This window comes from Trachurus japonicus, chromosome 11 (assembly GCF_045865225.1).
Source record: "Trachurus japonicus isolate A0001 chromosome 11, Traja_1.0".
Taxonomy (NCBI): domain Eukaryota; kingdom Metazoa; phylum Chordata; class Actinopteri; order Carangiformes; family Carangidae; genus Trachurus; species Trachurus japonicus.
In genome coordinates this window covers 11,956,954-11,984,765 of record NC_140917.1, presented here as the reverse complement: position 1 = coordinate 11,984,765, position 27,812 = coordinate 11,956,954, and the positions used below count along the sequence as shown (strand labels likewise).

The 27,812-nt window shown below is 42.4% G+C and overlaps 2 protein-coding genes across 2 annotated transcripts; both read right to left on the bottom strand.

Annotated features, from left to right (window-relative positions):
• Positions 1–283: 283 nt before the first annotated feature.
• LOC146978302 (uncharacterized) lies at positions 284–11,686 on the bottom strand. The gene is made up of 2 exons (XM_085790494.1): positions 11,452–11,686; positions 284–1,956 (listed from the first exon to the last, which is right to left on the bottom strand). The coding sequence occupies exons 1-2, from the start codon at positions 11,642–11,644 to the stop codon at positions 746–748; spliced, it is 1,404 nt and encodes a 467-aa protein (XP_085646620.1). The 5' UTR covers positions 11,645–11,686; the 3' UTR covers positions 284–745.
• Positions 11,687–15,330: 3,644 nt separating this feature from the next.
• LOC146978301 (uncharacterized) lies at positions 15,331–26,313 on the bottom strand. The gene is made up of 3 exons (XM_085790578.1): positions 26,121–26,313; positions 17,114–17,727; positions 15,331–16,042 (listed from the first exon to the last, which is right to left on the bottom strand). Exons 1-3 carry the CDS (start codon positions 26,311–26,313, stop codon positions 15,407–15,409), a joined length of 1,443 nt encoding a protein of 480 aa, XP_085646704.1. The 3' UTR covers positions 15,331–15,406.
• Positions 26,314–27,812: the final 1,499 nt, after the last annotated feature.

Sequence of the window (27,812 nt, the reverse complement as noted above, 5' to 3'; positions counted from 1 at the left end):
TATGTACAACCCTGTTCGTTGTACATCCGTTTGTATGTACAGCTGTTTTCAATGAAGCTCATTGACAAAAAAAAAAAATCCACAAACAGACAGCTGGTGATTCACAAATGGCCCGCCCTTGTCACCAGTAGGGGGCAGTGTTGGCAAGTAGCTGTAGCTATTTACCACGATCACAAATTATCACAGATTCTCTCTGCACATAGTCAACAGAATAACTGTTGGGACAATATTAACAAGCCATAGATCCAGCAAACAGTTTGATACATTAAAATTACATTTTATTTTAGAATTACTGATCAGGAAGTAACTAGTTTGTGACCAGTTTCACTCAGCAGCAAACTCTCGCAAGATCTCGAAATATCTCTGTGGTAGTATCTTTAATGAGATAATAAGGAATGAAACTGACTTTTCAACTGCAAGAGGACAAAACTTAAGACTAATTAAATCTGTGGCAAGACTCAAATCATTTCAACAATATATATTTACTTCCTAGCAACAATTTAACAAAATGACCAAACTTACGAACACCACACCCAAAAAGGTCTACAATGTTTTCTCGAACCAATTCACAGATTTGTGTTAGTACTAGTATTACCACAGTGAACTTTAACCCATGTCCAGACAACAGCAGAGCATTGAATTCTTCAGACTGGTTTACTGTCGCTGTCAAGACGACGCCTCTGATGCTGTTTGCCTATTGGTCGTCTACGAACATTTCTGAACGGGTCCTTGCATCCATGGGCTCTCATGTGTGCCTCAAAACGTCCTTTCCATCTGAAACTGGCATTGACACTTGGCAGCTGAACGTGTTGTCTTTGGCATGTTTTCTCATGTGTTGTGTCAGATGTGACTTTGTGCCAAATGTTTTACCACACTCAGAGCAGCTAAATGGTTTCTCTCCTGTGTGAGTTCTCATGTGTATTGTCAGATGTGACTTCTGGGCAAATATTTTATCACACTCAGAGCAGCTAAATGGTTTCTTTCCTGTGTGAGCTATCATGTGTATTGTCAGATGTGACTTCTGGGCAAATGTTTTATCACACTCAGAGCAGCTAAATGGTTTCTCTCCTGTGTGAGTTCTCATGTGTACTGTCAGATGTGGCTTCGTGCCAAATGTCATATCACACTCAGAGCAGCTAAATGGTTTTTCTCCTGTGTGAGTTGTCATGTGTATTGTCAGATGTGACTTCTGGGCAAATGTTTTACCACACTCAGAGCAGCTAAATGGTTTCTCTCCTGTGTGAATTCTCATGTGCCTCGTCAGGTCTGTCTTGATGCCAAATGTTTTATCACACTCAGAGCAGCTAAATGGTTTCTCTCCTGTGTGAGTTGTCATGTGTCCTGTCAGATGTGACTTTCTGCCAAATGTTTTACCACACTCAGAGCAGCTAAATGGTTTCTCTCCTGTGTGAATTCTCATGTGTTCTATCAGCTTTGACTTCGTTACACATTTTCTACCACACTCAGAGCAGCTAAGTAGTTTCCTGTTAGTATCACAGCCATTATTTTCAGAGTTCAACCCAGACTGAGGTTCTTTTTTCTCTCTCTCCTCATCTCCACTGTCTTCAGTCTCAGATGATTCGGAGGTCTTGTCATTAGTATCTGGTTGTAAATGTCTGTCTGAACATGTGTTTCTGTCTGGTTCAGGTCTTCCATCAGTGTCTGTTTCCATGTGTTTAGGGGAGCTGCTGGCTGGAGGCTCTGCTCCTCCGTCCTCCTCAGTCTGACCCTGTTGAAGCTGTGAGAGCGGAGGTTTGTCTTCATTATCTTCATGTTCACTTTTCACAGGTAAAGGAATGGCTTTGAACTCCTCTGCTCCTTGAAGCTGCTCTCCTCTATGAGTGGTCCAAGCGTTCAACAGCTCTTCTTTTACACGAGGAGGCTCAGAGTCCCTCTGGTCCTGACTGGAGCTCCACTCCTGCTGCTCTGTGGGAACTTCCTGTGCCCTCACACACTCTGAAATACAAACATTATATACAACTTAAAACAACTCACATCACTTGAGAAGCAAGGGACTGCTTTTCTAATACGCTTTGAGAGCACAAACATCACTGCAGTGTTCTCAGTCCGACTTGAAAATTATGGCCTTTAACTCAGGGCTGTAAACTAACTTTTTGGCTCACCTGCCAAGGGGACCGGTAGATGAAAAAAATCTACCGGCCAAGGACATTTTTTACCGGCCAAATAATAAGTTGCCTCTTTTCGTTACATATACATCAGTTTCAGCACTTTTCATTGAGATAACAGTATTTTATAGCAATACATGCTTAGAAAAGAAGCCAAAGCCAAATAAATTGTAATCTTATTGAATAATCAAAACATTCCAAATTGGGAAAACTAACAAACGAAACACTCCTTTTATTCTATTCTATTCTGTATTCTGTTACTCAGAGATGTTCACAAGTCTTTTTTTGCAAGTCCAAGTCAAGTCTCAAGTCTTTGTGGGGTGAGACTTCATCAAGTCTCAAGTCTTTGGTCAGGAGTCCAAGTCAAGTCTCAAGTCTCCAAAAAATAAAAGTCTCCTCTCTCTTCTGGTTGTAATGACCCTTCTGCTATCCAGTCTACTAAGAATAGGCTACTGCACAGTTAAATCTAAGAAATTCAAAGCATTTACTGTATTATTATCACTCCTTTATTAGCAAACAGTACCTACTGATTACTTGTTTATGATCACTTTAAATAGGCTATTGCAATGCAATATGAAGAAAACACACAATGAAAGCTTTCCTTTAAAGAAAAACTGTATTCTGAGTCAAGAAAGAATCAAGGCTGCTCTGCCTCTCTGCATGTTTCTGACAGAAGAACTGCTGTTATTATTATTTTTAATTAGCACAGTCAACTCATGGGGGCGTGTCGACCCGTGCAGACTTCCATACGGGCCTTCAGTCATATTTTGCAGCAAAAGAACAACAACAACAACTTATCCTACAGTAGCCTTATATGTGCCAGACTAGCTATGCAGCAGTCCCCGTGAAGGAGGGCCAGACAACAAACGTTGTGCCTCACCTGTACGGACGGTGTGGCTATAGGCTATTAAAAAAAAAAAAAAAAAAAAAAGCCGGTTTACAGTCACCTGTCACTCACTCGCAGCTGACTGAGCTGTCAGAGGAGCTGCTGTCCCTCTCCCTTGTGTTTGGCTGCACTCTGGCACCAGCCAAAAATAATAATAATGATTGTTCACGAGTCTCAAAACACGAGTCCAAGTCAAGTCTGAAGTCTCTGTGTGTGCAACTCGAGTTCGAGTCGCAAACTGAGTCCTCATCTCTGGTCCATAGCTCCGTGAGCGCGAGAGAAATAGGCACGCACGCACACACACACACAGCTGCGGGGCAAAAGCGCTGTCAACCGGCGCGGAGAAATGCACGTCTGGTGTGGAAGGGAGGCTCCGGCTCGGTGCGCGGCGCTTTGCAGCGCTTCCGCGGTGTCCGCGTGTGACACTGGCGTGAGGCTACAACTGTTTTCTACAGCGGGGTTGTCGGGGGAGCGACTTCAGTGCGACACAACATCAACAACACGGGATAAGCGGGACAAACATCTACCCGCCCCCGTGGCGTGTAGCCCTCCAAATTTAAGTCGCCAGGGGAATATTTTAGTCGCATTTGGCGAGTGGCGACCGTTAGTTTACAGCCCTGCTTTAACTCATTGAGTGCCACGCTCCTTTCCAAAGTTTTAGTCAAGTGTACCGGCAATTTAGACCATTTTTGACTTTTTATGTAGCATATAGTGTATTCTATATTATTGCCACCAACACATACTGTAGCTCAATTGAAAGGTTTAACTTTATGCTTCAAATGACCACAAACCGTTTGTTTCTGCGTGCCTCGCTCTTCTGACACTCGCATTTCTGGATCAAAGGGCTCGTATAAGATAAATATATACAACAATTGTTGTTCTATTCACAAAACCACCATCGGGGGCGGGGGGGGGCGCCACTAAACAACAATAACACAGACGCACCGTGCCGTGTCACAGCCTCTCGCCGCGGAACGTGAGGGTCTGTCGGCCACAGCGGCTCCGGAACACCGGTCCCACCGGTGGTCGCGGTCCGTCTGTGGTACGGGTCGGTGATGCCGGTCTGCTTTGGCCCAGAGACCATCAGATTTTACCGCGGGGGGACTTTGGGGAGGACACGGTGTTGCTCCAGATGAAGACCGGGCGGGACAGTCGGCTGAGAGCTTCCTGTTTCTGCTCCGAGCTGCTGCAGCCTCGCGGGTGAGAGCGGAGCAGCAGCGGAGCAGCTGCGCTGCATCTGCATGCAGAACTCCGTTTGCAGAAGCTGAGTTATGATGAAAACTTCCAGATCATGAGCTGTCATGTGACTTTGATCGTCATCTATTTCAGTTCTCCTCGTCGTAGAGTCCCCAAATTTACATATAATGTGTATTAAAGTGTCTATTTTCATAATTAAAAAAAAAAAAAAAGCAAAAAACGAAAAATCTCGTTTTTGGCACTCAACGCATGGGAACGAAAAACGAGAAATTACGTGGTTGGCACTCAATGAGTTAATAATGCATGTTCGGTTCTACCCTGTATATTTATTTCATAAAATGTAAAATAAATTAAATAGATAAATAAACCACACTGATGCATTATTGAGCTTAAGCCAACAACCAACAAAAGGAGATCAGTGCTTGAATGGATGTATAATTTATTATCAATTATCTATTTATAATTTATTGCTTTTTGTTTTTAACCCCTTTACTGTATCTTAAAATGTCTTTGTTGTACCATTTTGTGGTACAGTAAATAAGATAATTAAACTGTTTGCATTAAGTTTTCAAGTAACAAGTTCCCGGGTATTTGTTTACATCGATCTGGTTTTCTCTCTTTATGTTCTTCAATGAAATAACTGAAACCATATAACTACTCTATAACTCTACGCTCCCAGAAAATAACAAATCTTAACCTCTATTTTGGCATCTAATCGTGTTTTGAAACTGGAGTTGGTTTTCTTCAATGGCTGGTAGCTAGCCCAGCAAGGAGTTGGTGCTTGGAACCAGTTTAAAGAGCCAATAACCAGTTGGTGGAAAAGCAAAGAACCGCTGCTAGTCAGGCACTGGCTCCGAACCAGCACTGGAACCAGCTCAGTGGAAAAGGGGGGAAACCCTACAACCACGGCATGTCACAAAACTATAACGCGCCCCATTGAATTAAATTGACTCCACTGCTCTTTTGCCCTCCTTTTTTTTTCTTTTTTAAGATTTCACATTTTTTATCTTCCATCATGGCGTCCGTATCTCGCACAAGTGGAACGTTCGTCACATGCAAAGGGTCAATAACGGTCAGTTGGTCCGTCCTCAACGCCACCAACATTTTTCCGTTACAGAGACAAACTGTTAAATTCTTCGTTAATAACTGACCTGCTCTCTGTAACAAAACCCGAGGGTTTAAAGGAGCATTAATGCAAATCCAAATTCGTCATTCGGCCACTAGATGGAGCCAGTGGCGAAGCATATCAGATATAAACACAGGGACGTGGAGAGAAGGTGTTCTACCGAGCGATTCAGTGACTGTAAGCAGCCCAACACTGCTACATTACAATTTACTACATTTTTCCGATTCAGAGGTCGGATCTTTCCAAGTTCCGAGTGCAATCAAACGCAGCAGGCGCCAGGCCGGCTTGTGTCATAACAAAGACAAATTTTGCATTTGCCCCGCAGACACTACACTGTTGGCTATTTTCTTGGTAAATTTAGTTATGGCTCCCTCCGACATATCTTTTGCATATGTCAGCTTATTTAATGCTATTACTGCTGTATTTACAATAATGCTCCTTTAACAAAGCAAATAGTAATGTTCAATCTTATTTGTTAAAAGTAATCCCCAGAGCCAGAAGCCAAAAATAGAACTAATTGTAACAGAAACAGTGTTTCACTATAATTTCTTTGAGGTGTCCAGAACAACATACTAAAAGACCTAGGAAATCCTAGTTGGGGACATGTGTTTAATTCTAATAAGGCCAGAAAACAATACACCCCAATGGGGCTATTTTTTTCCCTTTACTGCTATCACAATGAAACTTTACAAAATGAAAGTATTAATGAAATGTAACATTTTTTGTATTATAGTTTCTTTGAAAATGAATTTGAATATGCAAATGAGCCATACACATATATATGCCCAAAATACACCCGGATAGGCTTATTTTTTTCCTTTACCTCTACCACAATTAAACTTCACACAATGAAAGTATAGAAGTAACATTTTTTGTATTACAAGTTTCTTGGAAAATAAATTTGAATATGCAAATGAGTTCAACACTAATTGAGTTATGGTCAAGACGCCATAAAGCCGCAAGCAGCAAAAACGGGCCAAATATCTAAGTTGTTAGTCCCGCTGATATGTTGTTGAACATAACAGCATATTTAACATAACATCACACACAGTCATTAGCTGTGTTTACATGCGCAAATTTTCTTAATCAGATTAAAAATTTGAGGGATCGGAAAATCCGAATCCACTGTTTACATGGGCGCAAAATCAAATAATCCGATCATAACGTGCGTACACGTGCACCAAGCTTTATTCAGAATAACAGCATTTTGACATGCTAAAACAGCAGCAGAAGAAGAGTTGTACTTCCTGTACTACTGTCAACAAACCAATAAACGCGGAAGTGGCTCAATTTATCCCATTCAGAAGCCTACTCAAAATGGACCTGTGCCAGATTTTAAGAGCTGTTGCTGTACTCCTATATCGTTATTAAGCAGACTCAGCAACGTGTACTACTGTTCCTGCCATTGATAAATCTCACCGGACCCATGAAAAGTGCGGATGTGAACACGCCATATCCCGCCCTCTATACACCCAAACACCACCATATGGTCAATGCAAAACAGCGCGGCATATTAATTAGCCATGTGCGCTCTGGAAATTTGGGGAGTTACGTCAGTGGAAGACGGTGAAGACAACGGAGAGAGAGAGTGGGGAAAGAAGCGGGACTACTCTGAAAGCGAGATACACGGCGATATCGGGTCGGTAGGCTACTACTCACTCTCCTTTTTCTCTCCTCTCATCAGCTCCAAACTCACTCGTCCACCTCGTTAACTCAGGTGACAGAACAAGTCTCAGTAGATCCGTGTGCGCTGCTGCCAGGGTGTTTTTAAACTTAGCAGGTTTGATTCCTGTCGGACGTCACACTGGAGTGTGTAAAAGCAAAAATGAATAGGCTAAATAAATAAGAACCGAGTAGAACTGTGTAGACAGCCGTGTCGCGCTAGTGGGAAAGGATGTAATGATCGGAATAAGTGTTTACATAGACCTCATTCGGAATAACGATCGGCATAAACCACCCCTCTCGATCTGAACAGAATTTCTTTCGGATCGAGCCGAATCCGATCAGAATCTTCCAATTGACGTGTTTACATGACACATTTTTATTCGGATCAGCCCTTTATTCCGAATATTTGTGTCCATGTAAACGCACCTATTAAAACGACTTTAATGTATTCTGACTTTCTTCTGATGTTCTCTGCAAATTGAGGGGAAAGTCATTAGCTAAGGCTTGTTTGCTAATAAAAATGGATTTAGAAAGCAACTGGAGACAAGACTGTGCAATCAATTCTTAAGGTCAAGTCTTTTTGTGGCAACTAGTGACCCAGGTAAGTGTGGCAAGTGACATCAAATTGTGTGTATGCATTGGTCAAGTGTGGCAAGTGACTTCACATTGTGTGTATGCATGGGTTAATTTACTGAATGGAAATCAATGTGTTAAGTTATTTGGCCCCTGTTTTTGCTGTTTGCGGCTTTATGGCTTCTTGACCATAAGTCGATTACAGGGGTGCAAACTCATCAGGGGTAAAAAAGGTGACAAGATACCGACCCCCTATGGGGGTCCGGGGGCATGCTCCCCCGGGGAAATTTTTTTAAAAACCAACTTTAAAGGTGAATTTACAGTCAATTTTAGCATGAGACTAGGGTCCAGATTTACTCAGGTTTGCACAGCTTTTGCTCCTGTTAAACCTGCACAACCTGTCTCTCTGTGTTTGGTTTTGAAACATGTGAAGGGGGTCTTCAGCCTATGCAGGTTTAGCATGAGCAAAAGCTGTGCAAAACTTGGAGAATCTGTCCCTTGATGTCCATCAGATGAACCTTGCAAACCTTGCCTTCAAACTAAATAAAATTTAATACAGACTGATTGGTTCATTGTGAAACATTTATTTATTGATGTAAATGTGTTTTCTGTAGGCTACGTAGGCTATGCTCCGAGGCAGCGCTGCTCTTTCTGTCCAATAACACACATGAAGCTTAAAAATGCCATAGGCTACATAAAACATATTAAGCGGCAATATTAAAAGATGTTCAAGCAAACGGTTCGGTTCACGGTTTTGTGGTCATGGTTTTCGGTTCGGTTTCGTATACTTTGTTCGTTGGGAAAATCAATCATGTCTTGTATATTCAGGTTAAAACTTAAAGAATGAGGCAGTCTGACATCTGATACATCATTGTGACAGTCTGAGGTTAAAAGTAGGTGAGATTCTGGCTGCAAGGGAGGAGACATTCATAGTTCCAACATGTTTTAATTTATTGGGCAAATAAAGTTATCTAACAAATGCTAAGAACAATTAGATATTCACTGAAATATATAACCTATATTTATTAATTGTGGTTCTTACAAAAAATATATCTTATAAAATATAAAAGCTAAAATGTCTCTTATAGCTCTGCCCCTTTAATTAGTGCATACAAAATAATTTAACTTTAGCCTACTACTTTTACAACCACATTATTTACCAGCAACATAAAGTGAAACAGAGGCAGAGGTGTCCTGCCACAGTCAGTCAACAACCTCCTCCTCCTCCTCCTCTTCCTCCTGCTGCTGCTGCTCAGGTCGCTGCAGCGCTAATAAAAGCAGGGCTGTAAACTAACTTTTTGGCTCACCTGCCAAGGGGACCGGTAGATGAAAAAAATCTACCGGCCAAGGACATTTTTTACCGGCCAAATAATAAGTTGCCTCTTTTCGTTACATATACATCAGTTTCAGCACTTTTCATTGAGATAACAGTATTTTATAGCAATACATGCTTAGAAAAGAAGCCAAAGCCAAATAAATTGTAATCTTATTGAATAATCAAAACATTCCAAATTGGGAAAACTAACAAACGAAACACTCCTTTTATTCTATTCTATTCTGTATTCTGTTACTCAGAGATGTTCACAAGTCTTTTTTTGCAAGTCCAAGTCAAGTCTCAAGTCTTTGTGGGGTGAGACTTCATCAAGTCTCAAGTCTTTGGTCAGGAGTCCAAGTCAAGTCTCCAAAAAATAAAAGTCTCCTCTCTCTTCTGGTTGTAATGACCCTTCTGCTATCCAGTCTACTAAGAATAGGCTACTGCACAGTTAAATCTAAGAAATTCAAAGCATTTACTGTATTATTATCACTCCTTTATTAGCAAACAGTACCTACTGATTACTTGTTTATGATCACTTTAAATAGGCTATTGCAATGCAATATGAAGAAAACACACAATGAAAGCTTTCCTTTAAAGAAAAACTGTATTCTGAGTCAAGAAAGAATCAAGGCTGCTCTGCCTCTCTGCATGTTTCTGACAGAAGAACTGCTGTTATTATTATTTTTAATTAGCACAGTCAACTCATGGGGGCGTGTCGACCCGTGCAGACTTCCATACGGGCCTTCAGTCATATTTTGCAGCAAAAGAACAACAACAACAACTTATCCTACAGTAGCCTTATATGTGCCAGACTAGCTATGCAGCAGTCCCCGTGAAGGAGGGCCAGACAACAAACGTTGTGCCTCACCTGTACGGACGGTGTGGCTATAGGCTATTAAAAAAAAAAAAAAAAAAAAAAGCCGGTTTACAGTCACCTGTCACTCACTCGCAGCTGACTGAGCTGTCAGAGGAGCTGCTGTCCCTCTCCCTTGTGTTTGGCTGCACTCTGGCACCAGCCAAAAATAATAATAATGATTGTTCACGAGTCTCAAAACACGAGTCCAAGTCAAGTCTGAAGTCTCTGTGTGTGCAACTCGAGTTCGAGTCGCAAACTGAGTCCTCATCTCTGGTCCATAGCTCCGTGAGCGCGAGAGAAATAGGCACGCACGCACACACACACACAGCTGCGGGGCAAAAGCGCTGTCAACCGGCGCGGAGAAATGCACGTCTGGTGTGGAAGGGAGGCTCCGGCTCGGTGCGCGGCGCTTTGCAGCGCTTCCGCGGTGTCCGCGTGTGACACTGGCGTGAGGCTACAACTGTTTTCTACAGCGGGGTTGTCGGGGGAGCGACTTCAGTGCGACACAACATCAACAACACGGGATAAGCGGGACAAACATCTACCCGCCCCCGTGGCGTGTAGCCCTCCAAATTTAAGTCGCCAGGGGAATATTTTAGTCGCATTTGGCGAGTGGCGACCGTTAGTTTACAGCCCTGAATAAAAGCTAAAAGCGCTAATCGCTAATTGGCCGCGATCGCGATCATCACACACACGCGGTCCCATACAGCAGACCTACAACGCTGCTGGCGCATCTTCTAGCTCCGACTCTTTCACTCGCCATGCTCAAAAAGTCGCGTTAGTCTGTATTAAAAGTGAAGCTTCAGGTGTGTATTGCTGGACAGAAGAGGAGTGCTGCCACCACTCGTTGTCATCCAGATAAGGTGCATGCGCCCTTAAAGAGACAGGTGCATTGGCTCGGCTCGGCTCGCCTCGCCTCGCCTCGCCGGACCCCCCCCCCCTCTCAAATTTTTTTTATTGCGGATTTACACGAACCACACAAATGACCAATTTGGGATCCAAAACGGCGAATTTCGCCGAAAGGTGACAAGTTTGCACCCCTGCGATTAGTATTGAGCTAATTTGCATATTTAAAATAAATTTTCCAAGAAACTTGAAATACAGAAATGTTACTTTTTATTACATTTTGTAAAGTTTCATTGTGGTAGGAGTAAAGGGGGGAAAAAAGCCTCTTTGGGTGTATTTTGGACATATTCAGTGTATTGCTCATTTGCATATTCAAAGAAACTTGTAATACAAAAAATGTTACATTTCATTGATACTTTCAATGTGTAAACTTTTATTGTGATAGCAGTAAAGGAAAAAAATAGCCCCATTGGGGTGTATTGTTGTCTGGCCTCATTGGCATCATAGACTTTTATACAGTAAATCAATCTTGGATTGATGAGAATTAAACATATTTCCCCAACTGGGATTTCTTAGGACTTTTAGTATGTTGTTCTGGACACCTCATAGTAATGGTGTCTGGTGAAAAACATTCTGTTACAATTATTCTGTCGGAAAACGCTATTTTGCCTGGACGAACAGTGCTCTGGCGTCCTGTTACTTCTGCTGCTCAACTGTTCAAGATGGCGGCCGCATTTCTTGCTCCCCAGCAGCCGATGCGGCGTCTACTCTTCATAACGGTCAGTTGGTCCGTCCTCAACGCCGCCAACGTTTCCCCGTTACATCAAACCGAGACAAACTGATTCTCCGTTAATAACTGACCTGCTCTCTGTAACAAAACCCGAGGGTTTAACAAAGCGTCCAGTTGTTTCCTCTGTCGCTGCTTCTCCTGCTCTGACCGACATAGCTCCTCCTCGTACTCCGCCACGGTTCTTTCAATCAGGACAAAGATCTCTTCGACGGCCGAACTCAGTCGCTGCTCCACCAGCGCTCTCAGCACCTGGACTTTAGCCATGTTCACTCAGACACACACAGACACACACTCACTCCCCGTGACACAGCAGCGAGAAGCAAGAAGCTCCACGAGGAGTCCGTTTCCTGTATCCGTGTCACGTGGGTGTCGCCACCACTCCGCCCCTTCAGGGACCAGCAGCAGCAAGTTGTCTCAAACGCACAGAGGGTTGGAAATATTCCTTGGTTTGCACACGTGTTTTGTTATCCACAAATACTACATACTTGTAAATAAATAAATATATATATTTTTTTCATTTGTAAAAACAAAAAAGACATTTATAAAACTTATTATAAAAATTCTGTTTGTGGTGATTCAGCATGGATCACCAATCACACACGCATCTCTTTCCTCAATGACGTATTTCTGAGACGTTCTTCTCGAGATCTTTGTTATGCAGTCTGTGGTCAGATCCACAAACAAACAGCTGGTGATTCACAAATGGCCCGCCCTCGTCACCAGTAGGGGGCAGTGTTGGCAAGTATCTGAATCAAAATTATGGAGAAGATTGCTACTGGATTATCTCGAGAAGTTATTTTAATTCCCACTGTTAGTACATCACCTAATTAAGTTTTAATATGTTTTCATGCGAGAAAGTAACTGTTTAGATCCCCAATATGTGGTTAGTTTATCCAATGACGCCTGTTTGGAGGTTTGCTCCGTCGTGAAGCTCCACCTGGCTAACGACTCTCAATGAATTAGAATATTAAGGAAAAGTTTACTTATGTCAGTAATTCAATTCAAAGGGTGAAACTAATACATATAGTTTACCATTACATATACCATACCATTACACACAGAACGAAACATTTCATGTCTTTATTTATTTACTTTATTTGTAATGATTATGGCTTACATTTAATGAAGATCTAAAATTCAGTACCTATCTAAAAAAAACAATAGGAAAAAAGACCAATTTAAAGAACATTTTTAAAATGGAAATGTTTGCTTTCTGATAAGTTTGTCCATTCTATATGCTCTAAATAGACCTTGCTGGCACATGTGACTTTGACAGCACTAGAGCACTGGAAAAGAGAGAATGACACCACCATTGACTCCCGTGGTAAGGGTTTTGCGCCCCGAGTGGCAGGAATCAGGATATGGGTATTGCAAAAGCGCCCAGAAAACTCATTCACTCCAATGTATGTGTGTTGCCCACTTACTTGTAAATTGATGAAAACAGCAGTGTTTTTGTTTTTAGGTGTCTTGGTCATATCAAATTATACTTATAATTTGTTTATTACAAAATGTAGATTGAAACATTAATGTAGACAACTTTTTTTTTTTTTTTTACTCGCCTCTGTGTTAATATTTATCTGTAAAGGATCCTCAATGATGCTATTAACGTGGGTGATCTATAAATGTCCTTAAATTATTGAAAATACGGCGGCGCATGGCGCAGTGGTTAAGGCGGCCGCCCCATGTGGAGGCTACAGTCCTCAACGCTGGCGTCCCCGGTTCGAATACCGCGTTAGGCAGACCTTTCCTGCATGTCATTCCCCCTCTCTCTGCCTCCCCCTTTCCTGTCTATCTCACTGTGCTATCAAATAAAGGCAAAAAAGCCAAAAAATATACTTAAAAAAATGTCATTGTCATTGTCAGATGTCATTTCTTGCAATACCCATATTCCGCCATCAGGAGGCGCTTCCACTGAACCAATGTGTGTCGTTATCATAGACTGTAAAAAAACAAAGGCAAAGGCAACAATACAATACCAATGGGGCTATTTTTTTCCTTTACTGCTATCACAATGAAAGTTTACACATTGAAAGTATCGATGAAAGGTAACATTTTTTGTATTACAAGGTTGTTACTCTCTTTTCCAGTGCTCTAGACAGCACAAAGCCCGACGCATTCTGGGTAAATAGGACGAATCTCCTTGTTGTTTACAACTACTTCCGGGTAGAAAACCAGCATGAGAACAATAGTGACGGACGAGAGTTTCGCTATATATATCTCATTTTTCATGTCACTATATCACCGTTTAGACTAATCTGATGTTTGTAAAGTCTATAAAACCAATGATTGGACAAACATTACTATTTATGTGTGCATGTTTTTGTAATTAGTCATGGTTATCATAGATTAGCCGGGCTAACGGTTAGCTACCTGTTGAACTTTAATAACTCAGTGACTCAATAAACGCTCCATGAAAAAATATTTTCTCCAGCGGATATATGAGTTACAACATGACTGAGCTAACTGGAGTAGTTTCATGTTGTGTCCCACAACGGGAGGGTTTTAACAGCTGACGTACTGGTGTTAGCTTAGCTCCCGCCGTTAGCTTAGCTGCCGTTAGCTGTCCCTGTCAGCTGCAGCCACTGATGCTTTCTAGACACTGTGATTCCCCCAAACTGAATAAATACAACACATAGCAACACAAAACACACACACAGAAATAGTAATGTTTCTTCAACCATTTCAGATTTGTCTAAACGGTGATAGGGCGTGAAAAATATGATATATAGCTAAACTCTCGTTCGTTACTATTGATCTCATTCAAATTATGTGCTGGTTTTCTACCCGGAAGTAGAATGTAAACAACAAGGAGATTCGGTCTATACAGCACTGAGAACGAATCGCCTCGTTGTTTACAACTACTGCTGGGTAGAAAACCAGCATGAGAACAACAGTGACAGACGAGAGTTTCGCTATATCTCATTTTTCACGTCACTATATCACCGTTTAGACTAATCTGATGTTTGTAAAGTCTATAAAACCAATGATTGGACAAACATTACTATTTGTGTGCACGTTTTTGCAATTAGTCATGGTTATCATAGATTAGCCGGGGTAACCGTTGGCTGTTTAACTTTAATAACTCAGTGACTCAATAAACGGTCCATGAATTTTTTTTTTTCTAGCGGATATCTGAGTTACAACATGACTGAGCTAACTGGAGGAGTTTCATGTCGTGTCCGACAACGGGAGGGTTTTTAACAGCTGACGACGTCCTGATGTTAGCTTTGCTACTACCGTTAGTTAAGTTAAAGTTAAAGATACTTTATTAATCCTTTGCAGGAAATTACAATGTTACCACTACTAGTTGCTACTGCCGTTAGCTTAGCTACTGTTAGCTGTCCCTGTCAGCTGCAGCCACTGATGCTTTCTAGACACCGTGATTCCCCCAAACTGAATAAATACAACACAGAGCAACACAAAACACACACACACACACACATTACATACAGATATTTTTTCCAAACTTGTACAGAATGAAACTCCCCAAGAACATATTAGGTTTTTTGTACTTCAATCAGATCAGAATGAAACATAAACATCTTCATATTTGGACACATAAGATCGGTCCTTATGCAACACACAACCATCGAGTTATCAGAATGACCAAACATATAAACACCACACCTAAAAACGTCTGCGATGTTTTCTTGAACCAATTCACAGATTGGTGTTAGTACTAGTATTACTAGAGTGAACTTTAACCCATGTCCAGACAACAGCAGAGAATTGAATCCTTCAGACTGGTTTACTGTCGCTGACAAGACGATGCCTCTGACGCCATTTGCCTATTGGTCGTCTACGAACCTTTCTGAACTGGTCCTTGTATCCTTTCCATCTGAAACTGTCCTCGCACACTTGGCAGTTCAACCGTGTTGTCTTTGGCATGTTTTCTCATGTGTGCAGCTAAACTGTTACTCCTAGTGAAGCGTCGACCACAAACTGAACACTTTCTCCACTGTGCGTTGTCATGTGTTGTTTGAAGTTCGACTCAAATCTAAAAGGTTCCTTACAAACTGGACATCTTTATAGTTTCTCTCCACTGTGAATTCTCATGTGTCTCGTCAGGTCCGTCTTCATGCGAAATGTTTTATCACACTCAGAGCAGCTAAATGGTTTCTCTCCTGTGTGAGTTCTCATGTGTCCTGTCAGATGTGACTTCCTGCCAAATGTTTTACCACACTCAGAGCAGCTAAATGGTTTCTGTCCTGTGTGAATCATCATGTGTTTCATCAGGTTTGTCTTGACGCCAAATGTTTGACCACACTCAGAGCAGCTAAATGGTTTCTCTCCCGTGTGAATTGTCATGTGGTGTGTCAGCTCTGACTTTGTGCCAAATGTTTTACCACACTCAGAGCAGCTAAATGGTTTCTCTCCTGTGTGAGTTCTCATGTGTGGTATCAGGTTTGACTTGAAGCTAAATGTTTTACCACACTCAGAGCAGCTAAATGGTTTCTCTCCTGTGTGAATTCTCATGTGTTGTGTCAGCTCTGACTTTGTGCCAAATGTTTTACCACACTCAGAGCAGCTAAATGCTTTCTGTCCTCTGTGAGTTCTAATGTGTCTCATCAGGTTTGCCTTGAAGCTAAATGCTTTATCACACTCAGAGCAGCTAAATGGTTTCTTTCCTGTGTGAGCTCTCATGTGTCGTGTCAGAACTGACTTACTGCTGAATGTTTTATCACACACAGAGCAGCTAAATGGTTTCTCTCCTGTGTGAGTTCTCATGTGTACTGTCAGCTGTGGCCTCGTGACAAATGCTTTATCACACTCAGAGCAGCTAAATGGTTTCTCTCCTGTGTGAATTCTCATGTGTTGTGTCAGCTCTGACTTTGTGCCAAATGTTTTATCACACTCAGAGCAGCTAAATGGTTTCTTTCCTGTGTGAGTTCTCATGTGTGCAATCAGGTTTGTCTTGATGCCAAATGTTTTACCACACTCAGAGCAGCTGAATGGTTTCTGTCCTGTGTGAGTCATCATGTGTTGTGTCAGCTGTGGCTTCGTGCAAAATGTTTTATCACACTCAGAGCAGCTAAATGGTTTCTCTCCTGTGTGAATTCTCATGTGTTGTGTCAGCTCTGACTTTGTGCCAAATGTTTTATCACACTCAGAGCAGCTAAATGGTTTCTTTCCTGTGTGAGTTCTCATGTGTGCAATCAGGTTTGTCTTGATGCCAAATGTTTTACCACACTCAGAGCAGATAAATGGTTTCTCTCCTGTGTGAGTTCTCATGTGCTGTTTCAGCTGTGGCTTCGCGCCAAATGTTTTACCACACACAGAGCAGCTAAATGGTTTCTCTCCTGTGTGGGTTCTCATGTGTACTGTCAGCTGTGGCTTAGTGCCAAATGTTTTATCACACTCAGAGCAGTTAAATGGTTTCTCTCCTGTGTGAGTTCTCATGTGTACTGTCAGCTGTGGCTTAGTGCCAAATGTTTTATCACACTCAGAGCAGCTAAATGGTTTCTCTCCTGTGTGAATTACCATGTGCCTCTTCACTTCTGTCTTGATGCCAAATTTTTTACCACACTCAGAGCAGCTAAATGGTTTCTCTCCTGTGTGAGTTATCATGTGTTTCATCAGGTTTGCCTTGATGCAAAATGTTTTATCACACTCAGAGCAGCTAAATGGTTTCTCTCCTGTGTGAATTCTCATGTGTGTCATCAGGTTTGTTTTGAGGCCAAATTTTTTACCACACTCAGAGCAGCTAAATGGTTTCTCTCCTGTGTGAATTACCATGTGCCTCTTCACTTCTGACTTTGTGCCAAATGTTTTATCACACTCAGAGCAGCTAAATGGTTTCTTTCCTGTGTGAGTTCTCATGTGTGCAATCAGGTTTGTCTTGTTGCCAAATGTTTTACCACACTCAGAGCAGCTATGTCGTTTCCTGTTAGTATCACAGCCATTATTTTCAGAGTTCAACCCAGACTGAGGTTCTTTTTTCTCCCTCTCCTCATCTTCACTGTCTTCAGTCTCGGATGAATCGGAGGTCTTGTCATTAATATCTGGTTGTAAATGTCTGTCTGAACATGTGTTTCTGTCTGGTTCTGGTCCTCCATCAGTGTCTGTTTCCATGTGTTTAGGGGAGCTGCTGGCTGGAGGCTCTGCTCCTCCGTCCTCCTGATCCTGTTGAAGCTGTAAGAGCGGAGGTTTCTCTTCATTATCTTCATATTCACTTTTCACAGGTAAAGGAATGACTTTCAACTCCTCTGGTCCTTGAAGCTGCTCTCCTCCATGAGTGGTCCAAGCGTCCAGCTCTTCTTTTACACGAGGAGGCTCAGAGTCCCTCTGGTCCTGACTGGAGCTCCACTCCTGCTGCTCTGTGGGAACTTCCTGTGCCCTCACACACTCTGAAATACAAACATTACACACAACTTAAAACAACTCACATCACTTGAGAAGCAAGGGACTGCTTTTCTAATACGCTTTGAGAGCACAAACATCACTGCAGTGTTCTCAGTCCGACTTGTAATTACGGCCTTTAATAATGCATGTTCGGTTCTACCCTGTGTATTTATTTCATAAAATGTAAAATAAATTAAATAGATAAATAAACCACACTGATGCATTATTGAGCTTAAGCCAACAACCAACAAAAGGAGATCAGTGCTGTATACAGACATGCTAGCCAGTGAAATAAGATACAAATAAAAACCAAAAAAACATAGACTTTACCGCAGAATGATGTTTAAATCGCTATTTTTCGCGCGTGCGGATTTACGACACCGCCGTCACTGTACGGTTGTAATGGCTGAGTCCGTGAAGCGGAAGCTTCTCAAAGCTCCTCTTCCTGGTCCGTCCAAATCTCGCGTGATTCGCAGTAACCGCACTGACGCCGGCGCAAATCACGCGAGATTTGGACGGACCAGGAAGAGTATGGAGTTATTTTTGTCTCATTAATATCTGTAAACGCACAGAAGGTGATCTACAAATGTTCCTTGGTTTGCACACGTGTTTTGCTATCCACAAAGGGTGATCTACAAATGTTCCTTGGTTTGCACACGTGTTTTGCTATCCACAAATACAAATTTCTAATTTGTAACTTGTATTTTGGTTTTTACAAATAAATGTGTATTTGTAAATATATTGTATATTTGTAAATGTATAATTTTCCATTTGTAAAAACAAAAAAGCCATTTGTAAAACCGAAAATTCTGTCTGTGAAGTGTGACTCTGCATTTGTGGATCACCAATCACACACACGCATCTCTCTCCGCAATGACGTATTTCTGAGACAATCCTGCCGAGATCCACACAGAATCCACAAACTCACAGCTGCTGATTCACAAAGGGCCGCTCTCCTCACCAGGAGGGGCAGTGTTGGCGAGTAGCTGAATGAAAACTAACGAAGAAGACTGCTACTGGCTTATCTCGAGAAATTATTTTAATTCCCACTGTTAATGCGTCACTTTATTAAGTTTTAATGTTTTTTCTTGCGATAAAGTAACTGTTAAGACCCCCAATATGCGGTTAGTTTATCCAAATGACGCCTCTTTGGAAGTTTTCTCCGCCGTTCGCGGAGCAGTGAAGCTCCACCTGTGGAGCAGCTAAGCTAACTAGGCTACCACCGGACGAGCGGTCTATCACAGAGGCTACCGCCGGGCTGCTGTGGTGGTCGGCCGGCTAACCTCCGCTGTCATCCAGGTCTCCCCCGGCTCGTTTTTCCCCCGGAATGATGAAGCTGGTTAGCCAGCCCACCGCAGCAGCCCGGCTGCTGTTTAGATCTGATTAGATGTTTAGATGTTAGACTGTTTAGATCCCCAATATGTGGTTATTTTTATACAAATGACGCCTGTTTGGAAGTTTGCTCCGCCGTTAGCCTAGTTAGCTGCTAACTAGGCTACCACCGGGCGAGCGGTCTATCACAGAGGCTATAGCCGGACTGCTGTGGTGTTCGGCCGGCTAAGCCGCGGCGTCTTCTCGGGGGAGAAAACGAGCACTTCAGTAAACCGGTTGCTGCCTCTGGGTGAGCAGATCATCACAGAGGAAGCAGCCGGGGCTGCTGTGGTGGTCCGCCGGCTAAGCCGCAGCGTCATTCCAGGGGAGAGACCAGTCCCAACCCGGTTGCTGCCTCTGGATGAGCGGATCATCACAGAAGCAACAGCCGGGCTGCTGAGGTGGTCGGTCGGCTAATCTGCATCGTCCTCCCCCCAGGGGAGAAAAGGAGCCCATCAATCTACCGCCAGTTTTTTAGAGGTTTACCGCCGGCTGGATGAATTATTTTTAGGAGATAAATGTTGTCTCATTCAGTGGTGTAGTCTGTAGGCTATATCAACAAACAAAACTATTTAGTCTATGATGGGCTATGTACAGTCACCACCGCTTCAACAATAAATAAATGTTTTACAATGAAACGGTCAGTCAGTTGACATTAACAATGCAGGTCGTTTTCTCCCCTGGGAGGAGACCGCGGCTTAGCCGGCCGACCACCACAGCAGCCGGGCGGTAGCCTCTGTGATAGACCGCTCGCCCGGTGGTAGCCTAGTTAGCAGCTAACTAGGCTAACGGCGGAGCAAACTTCCAAACAGGCGTCATTTGTATAAAAATAACCACATATTGGGGATCTAAACAGTCTAACATCTAAACATCTAATCAGATCTAAACAGCAGCCGGGCTGCTGCGGTGGGCTGGCTAACCAGCTTCATCATTCCGGGGGAAAAAAACGAGCCGGGGGAGACCTGGATGACAGCGGAGGTTAGCCGGCCGACCACCACAGCAGCCCGGCGGTAGCCTCTGTGATAGACCGCTCGTCCGGTGGTAGCCTAGTTAGCTTAGCTGCTCCACAGGTGGAGCTTCACTGCTCCGCGAACGGCGGAGAAAACTTCCAAAGAGGCGTCATTTGGATAAACTAACCGCATATTGGGGGTCTTAACAGTTACTTTATCGCATGAAAAAACATTAAAACTTAATAAAGTGACGCATTAACAGTGGGAATTAAAATAATTTCTCGAGATAAGCCAGTAGCAGTCTTCTTCGTTAGTTTTCATTCAGCTACTCGCCAACACTGCCCCTCCTGGTGAGGAGAGCGGCCCTTTGTGAATCAGCAGCTGTGAGTTTGTGGATCTGTGTGGATCTCGGCAGGATTGTCTCAGAAATACGTCATTGCGGAGAGAGATGCGTGTGTGTGATTGGTGATCCACAAATGCAGAGTCACACTTCACAGACAGAATTTTCGGTTTTACAAATGGCTTTTTTGTTTTTACAAATGGGAAATTATACATTTACAAATATACTATATATTTACAAATACACATTTATTTGTAAAAACCAAAATACAAGTTACAAATTAGAAATTTGTATTTGTGGATAGCAAAACACGTGTGCAAACCAAGGAACATTTGTAGATCACCCTTTGTGGATAGCAAAACACGTGTGCAAACCAAGGAACATTTGTAGATCACCTTCTGTGCGTTTACAGATATTAATGAGACAAAAATAACTCCATAGGAGAGGAGCTTTGAGAAGCTTCCGCTACAAACAAGCTTAAAATATAGACTTATTTAATTTTTTTCAGGACAATTACGCAATTTGGGGCTTCAGCACAAGACGGACATTACATGCGAGCAGCATGGAGGTATTTGGATGTTTTTTTGTGTGTGTTTTTTTACGAAGAGCTCTGGTGTCCCTTTACAACCGTTATGGACATGCACTGCTACACCAAGACCCCCTGTAACTCAGAGAAGGAACGGAGGACTCTGAAACTTCTTCCAGCCCTTAGTCCACATGAGGGTGAGTAGATAATGAGCGAAATATCATTCTAGGGTGAACTATCCCTTTAAGTTATTTATTTTACCAATAAAAAACAACAGCATTAGCTGCTGCATTAGCAGGCTATGGTTTAATAATCATTCAGACACGGCGGCACCCGTTCCTGCTATTCTACGCTGGTTATATGTATGTACACCCGGTAACGACTTAAATATTTTCTAGCCTGCTCCACAATATTCCTGCCTCCACTTTGTGTTCGAGACATACTGCTGTCTGCTCTTTACCAGAGACGTTCTAATATTGAGGAGACAGACCACTCTGGCTGCTGGTGAAAAGCGTTGCAGCTTTCCCCATTCAAAACGGGCAATCACCTGCGTTGCCAGAGCAATTTTTGAATGTATAGTTTTATTCGTTTCATCTTTTAACCTAAACATTCAAACTTGGCCCCCTCCCTTGGGGCTAAGCGTTAGCCTCCTGTCCATGATAGCAGCAGCAGCAGCAGTCCACTCCAAAAAAAAAAAACACAGTCCGGGTGAAGCGCTGGAGCCGTGGACCGATAGACACCGTCACCATTAAGGGCCGAGATATACTTGCTGTAAACTACGCGTACGCGAGCTGCCACATTTTGGACCCAAAAACAGAACTAATTGTAACGGAAACAGTGTTTCACTATATATCATTTCTTTGAGGTGTCCAGAACAACATACTAAAAGTCCTAGGAAATCCTAGTTGAGGAAATATGTTTAATTCTCATCAATCCAAGATTGATTTATTGTATAAAGTCTATGGTGCCAATACGGCCAGAAAACAATACACCCCAGTGGGGCTATTTTTTCCCCCAATACAATACAATACAATACAATGAAACTTTAGAAAATGAAAAAATTAATGAAATGTAAAAATCTTTGTATTATAAGTTTCTTTGAAAATGAATTTGAATATGCAAATGAGCCATACATATATACACACATGCCCAAAATACACCCGAATAGGCTTATTTTTTTCCTTTACCCCTACCACAATTAAACTTTACACAAAGTATACATCAAAAGGGGAGCGTGCCTATGTTCCCTCAGCCCTATGTTCCCACTGGACTCTCTCTACCTATCTGGACTAGGGCTGTCAATCTTCCCCCCAAATCAGGTTCGAATTTCTAACCCATCTTATGTTAAATATTCGACTAACATTCGAATTTTTAATGTTTTTTTTTTTTTTAACCAAAAGTCTCTTGAAGTGTTAAACAAAGAGAACTATGGACTGTGGAAGTTTGAATAGCAAAAATACAGAAGTTATCTTGACGTGAACCATATGTTGCGGTATATATTTAAAAAAAAAAAAAAAAAGGATAGTTGATTCGGTGGAAACCCGGCTTCACAGGCGGGGGCGGCGTCCCCCCACTCCCCCCTCCTCGCGGGGGCTGCAGGGAGGGCACAGAGTAGTGGTGCAACAGATCACAGCTGATCCGTGATCAGCACACAAGTGGTCCGTGGATCTATCGATTAAAAAAAAAAAAAAGGTGTGCGTGTAGTGTGAGGACACATACGCGCACCGTGGCGGCCGAATGAACGGGCAATTTAAAAAAAACTCTGCTCGTATATTTGAAGCTGCAGCTTTACCTTGTGCACAACAACAACTGCATTTTGTTTTATCAACATGTGTACTACTCTGAACGTCGGGACGCACTACGTTAATTTGCCTCGTTAACGTTCGAACATCAGTTTCCATTAGGGCTGTCAGTTTTTAGAAAAATGAGGTTCGAACGATTATTGAATGACCCGTAATTCGTTCGGATATATTCGAATATTACCCCCCCCGCGCCGGCGCAGCCGCAGCACACACAGTCGCGGTGTTTTATTTTGAAAATTGACCGGATACTCTCGTTGTTTCATGTTTGACTTCCTGCCCAGCTTGACGCGATTGCTCGCGGCTCTCACACAAAATAGACCAGACGCTGCACAGCGCGAGCCGGCCGCGGAGGTGCACGCTGCGACACCACACCAGCGGTTAATATGGGCACAGAAAGTAAACTGGCTCCGCTTCTCGGCTGTTCGCGGCCCTTCCGCGTCCGGTGGACGTTCCGCGGCGCTATGCAGGCACCGGGCACTGCAGCCAAAGACGGTAAATAGAGTATCTTTGCTGCAGCCTGCATATCGAGCAGGTCATTACTGCTCGAATACGAACTTTTCCCCCCACATTCGAACGAATATTCGAATGTCGAATAAAAAGTGACAGCCTTAGTTTCCACCTTCGAATGTTCTCATTTTGACTAACATTCGAATTGTATTCGAATAGCGAAGTTCGTTCTGACAGCCCTAATCTGAGGCCTGTACTGCGAAGCCAGTTTAGTGGGTTAGCGAGGTATGTTGAGTGTAAAGCCAGCCTCTCCTGTACTGCGAAGGTGGCTGTCTTTTAACGAGGCTAGATCACCATGGTAACTTATGCTTAGCTCATTGTTCAGAGTTTAATCATAAAACCGGCTATAAAAGCGCCGCTGTTTCACCATTTTAACTCATTTACAGCTGGCGGCACCTTTACTTTGAAAGTCCAGTGGAGCTGGATCAGGACGGAGCGTTTGTACGGAGGGAGAGATCAGCTGATCCGCTGCTGTTGACTTTCTCTCTGAGCGTCTCCGCCGAGAGTTGTCTCCGCCTCCTCACCCGTTGAGCTGAGCGTCAGGAGCTCATTATATATTAGACTATAGCCTATATTTTACTTTTATATAGGTACAGTCAGTCACGACTGATAGAAGTTGTCCGCTCGCAGCAGGACAGATAATCAGATGGATAATCGGTAAAGTTAATAATTTCACTTAATGTGGCCGTGAATAAATTAATTCCGATGTGTCGCCTGTTATATTTCAGTGTTGCCCAAACGCAAATCTTGAATAAGTCTCCGCTGTTTTCACATTTAAAAAGGTCTTTGTTTATGAGATTTGCTTGTAGCTACAGCACCCAAAAAAAATCCTCACTGTAACCTATCCAGCCTCGCTTCCAATAAAACACACACTCGCGTTATAATTGCGATCAGTGAAATATATAACAATATAACACAATTTAAAATGACGGTTGATGTTGCTCTAGTTTATATGGATAAAGCTTCATATTTAAAAGTAGCGCAAGAGCTGTCAGAAAAATTAAAAGCAGCCTCCTCTCTTGTCATATTTGCAGCAACACTGTTGCTTCATGCTTTTTTTAAATATCGCTCATACTCTCTCCATTAAAACAATTGCACTCGTCTTGGCTGAAATCAGCCCGTTGTGGATCAATTTCGTGCGGAAGTAGAATAATATGACGTCAAACGCCCCCTTTTATGTGAACGCGCGCAGAGCACAAAGCTGAGAACCGGACTTGACTAATTAAGTTGATAACCACCGTCACAGTACCGTTTAGCTCTGATTGCGGACTTGAGGGTTTGTTGAGCTGCATCTTGAGCACAAAGCCTAGGTATATTGAGCCTCCTTCGCAGTACAGGCCCCTGGACTCTATCTATCTGGCCTGTCTAGCCTCTACCTGGTCTTTTTACTAAACTTAACCAACTCCTTTCTTCATTGCCTAAACCCAACCAATGGTGGGACCAAAGGGCTGAGGGAACATAGGGCCTAATTTTCAGTGACAACAAAAGTTAGAAATGTGGGAACATAGGGCTGAGGGAACATAGGAATGACCCCCATCAAAAGTAAAAAATCTTGTATAACAAGTTTCTTTTAAAATGAATTTGAATGGAAATGAGCAATTCACTAATAGAATATGCCCAAAATACACCTGAATAGGCTTATTTTTTTCCTTTACTCCTACCACAATGAAACTTCACACAATGAAAGTATACATGAAAAGTAACATTTTTTGTATTACAAGTTTCTTGGGAAATAAATTTGAATATGCAAATGAGTTCAACACTAATTGAGTTATGGTCAAGAAGCCATAAAGCCGCAAGCAGCAAAAACAGGGGCCAAATATCTAAGTTATTAGTCCCGCTCATATGTTGTTGAACATAACAGCATATTTAACATAACATCACACACAGTCATTGAAACGACTTTAATGTATTCTGACTTTCTTCTGATGTTCTCTGCAAATTGAGGGGAAAGTCATTAGGTAAGGCTTGTTTGCTAATAAAAAATGGATTTAGAAAGAAACTGGAGACAAGACTGTGCAATCAATTCTTAAGGTCAAGTCTTTTTGTGGCAACTAGTGACCCAGGTAAGTGTGGCAAGTGACATCAAATTGTGTGTATGCATTGGTCAAGTGTGGCAAGTGACTTCACATTGTGTGTATGCATGGGTTAATTTACTGAATGGAAATGAATGTGTTAAGTTATTTGGCCCCTGTTTTTGCTGTTTGCGGCTTTATGGCTTCTTGACCATAAGTCGATTAGTATTGAGCTAATTTGCATATTTAAAATAAATTTTCCAAGAAACTTGAAATACAGAAATGTTACTTTTTATTACATTTTGTAAAGTTTCATTGTGTTGGAGTAAAGGGGGGAAAAAAGCCTCTTTGGGTGTATTTTGGACATATTCAGTGTATTGCTCATTTGCATATTCAAAGGAACTTGTAATACAAAAAATGTTACATTTCATCGATACTTTCAATGTGTAAACTTTTATTGTGATAGCAGTAAAGGAAAAAAATAGCCCAATTGGGGTGTTTGTTGTCTGGCCTCATTGGCATCATAGACTTTTATACAGTAAATCAATCTTGGATTGATGAGAATTAAACATATTTCCCCAACTAGGATTTCTTAGGACTTTTAGTATGTTGTTCTGGACACCTCATAGTAATGGTGTCTGGTGAAAAACATTCTGTTACAATTATTCTGTCGGAAAACGCTATTTTGCCTGGACGAACAGTGCTCTGGCGTCCTGTTACTTCTGCTGCTCAACTGTTCAAGATGGCGGCCGCATTTCTTGCTCCCCAGCAGCCGATGCGGCGTCTACTCTTCATGTTTATAACGGTCAGTTGGTCCGTCCTCAACGCCGCCAACATTTCCCCGTTACATCAAACCGAGACAAACTGATTCTCCGTTAATAACTGACCTGCTCTCTGTAACAAAACCCGAGGGTTTAACAAAGCGTCCAGTTGTTTCCTCTGTCGCTGCTTCTCCTGCTCTGACCGACATATCTCCTCCTCGTACTCCGCCACGGTTCTTTCAATCAGGACAAAGATCTCTTCGACGGCCGAACTCAGTCGCTGCTCCACCAGCGCTCTCAGCACCTGGACTTTAGCCATGTTCACTCAGACACACACAGACACACACTCACTCCCCTTGAGACAGCAGCGAGAAGCAAGAAGCTCCACGACGAGTCCATTTAGTCCGGGGCCGTTGCCTCGCTGTCTTGGTCAGCAACCGGATGCAGGGCGAGAGAGACAGGCCTTCCCGTCAAAATAAAAGCACCAAGCTAATAAAATGCAGCGAAACTCTTTAATTTAAGGAATATAATTCACAAGAAAGTCCCTGAGCCATTAAATCAACATTTTGCTTTTATTGTATTACAAGTTAATGTCTATTTTACAAGTTTTATGTTGGTGAACACTTTTACTTTGGCGATTTCCGGATCCGCTCGCTGGGAACCAGAATGCAGACAAAATTCCTGAGCGGAATGTTTGTGTTAATAGTTATATCTTCCGACAGCAATCACTTGTTTGCCACACATTATCCTTCACTTCGTTGTCCTTGACATTTTTGTGTCCCTTGTCAAATAACACAGGGTGATGAGAGACGCAGGTTATTAGTAGACCCAGAGAATTTCTAATATTGAGGAGAAGTGCCACTCTCGTCCAACTTCCGGGTTTTCGGAACACGTCCATGTGGGGGCGCTCGCAGGCAAGTGCAGAATGAATAGGAGTCAATGGGGATAAATATAAAATATAAATGGGGATAAACTGACCGCATATTGGGGGACTAAACAGTTACTTTCTCGCTTGAAAAAATATTAATAGTTAATAAAGTGCATAATAACAGCGTTACAGAAGGAAATAAAACCCGTTTTACAGCTATTGTGTCATCAGGTCTCTGACCAATCAGCATTCATTAGCAGAATGCTAGCGTTTTATGGGCAACAACAGCCCAACCTGTAGGAAATCGAAAGGACAAAACTTCTCAACAATTTCACTTTTAACCTATAATCCATATTGATCTTGCAGAAAATACATCAATATTTGCGATTTTTTGACTATTACCAGGTGAAAGGGACAAATTTAGCCTTCTAGCTCCATAGGGCCCCATTCATTCTGCACTTGCCCGCGAGCACTCCTAGTGGAATTCTGGTGGAACTGCAACCAAGTTCAATACAATGGGGCTAATGGAGAGTGGCAAGGCTCGTCAATAGACTGGCTCTGGTAGATCCGCCATTGTTGTCACAGTGTTGTGACGTACCTCCTTTTCACGCTACATGATTGGTTGATGCGTTTAGTTACCGGGCGAAAGTTTAGAAAAATCAACCTCACTGCGAAAAACAAAGTACGTACGTGCCTTTGCTGTGTCACATTCGCTGTCGTTGTTGTTGTAAAAAATACAGACGCGCAAATTATTCACAAGAAAAGTATGTCTCTGGTGTGAATGGGCCTTTAGCTGTGGGAATATTTAATGTTATCACAAGAAAATATGAATAACACAACAACCTTTATAAATCCACACACACACACACACACACGTTCACAACAGGAGGTGGGGGTACAGGTGACATGACCTCGCCCTCTTCGTAAACAGGAAGTACCATTTCATGTCA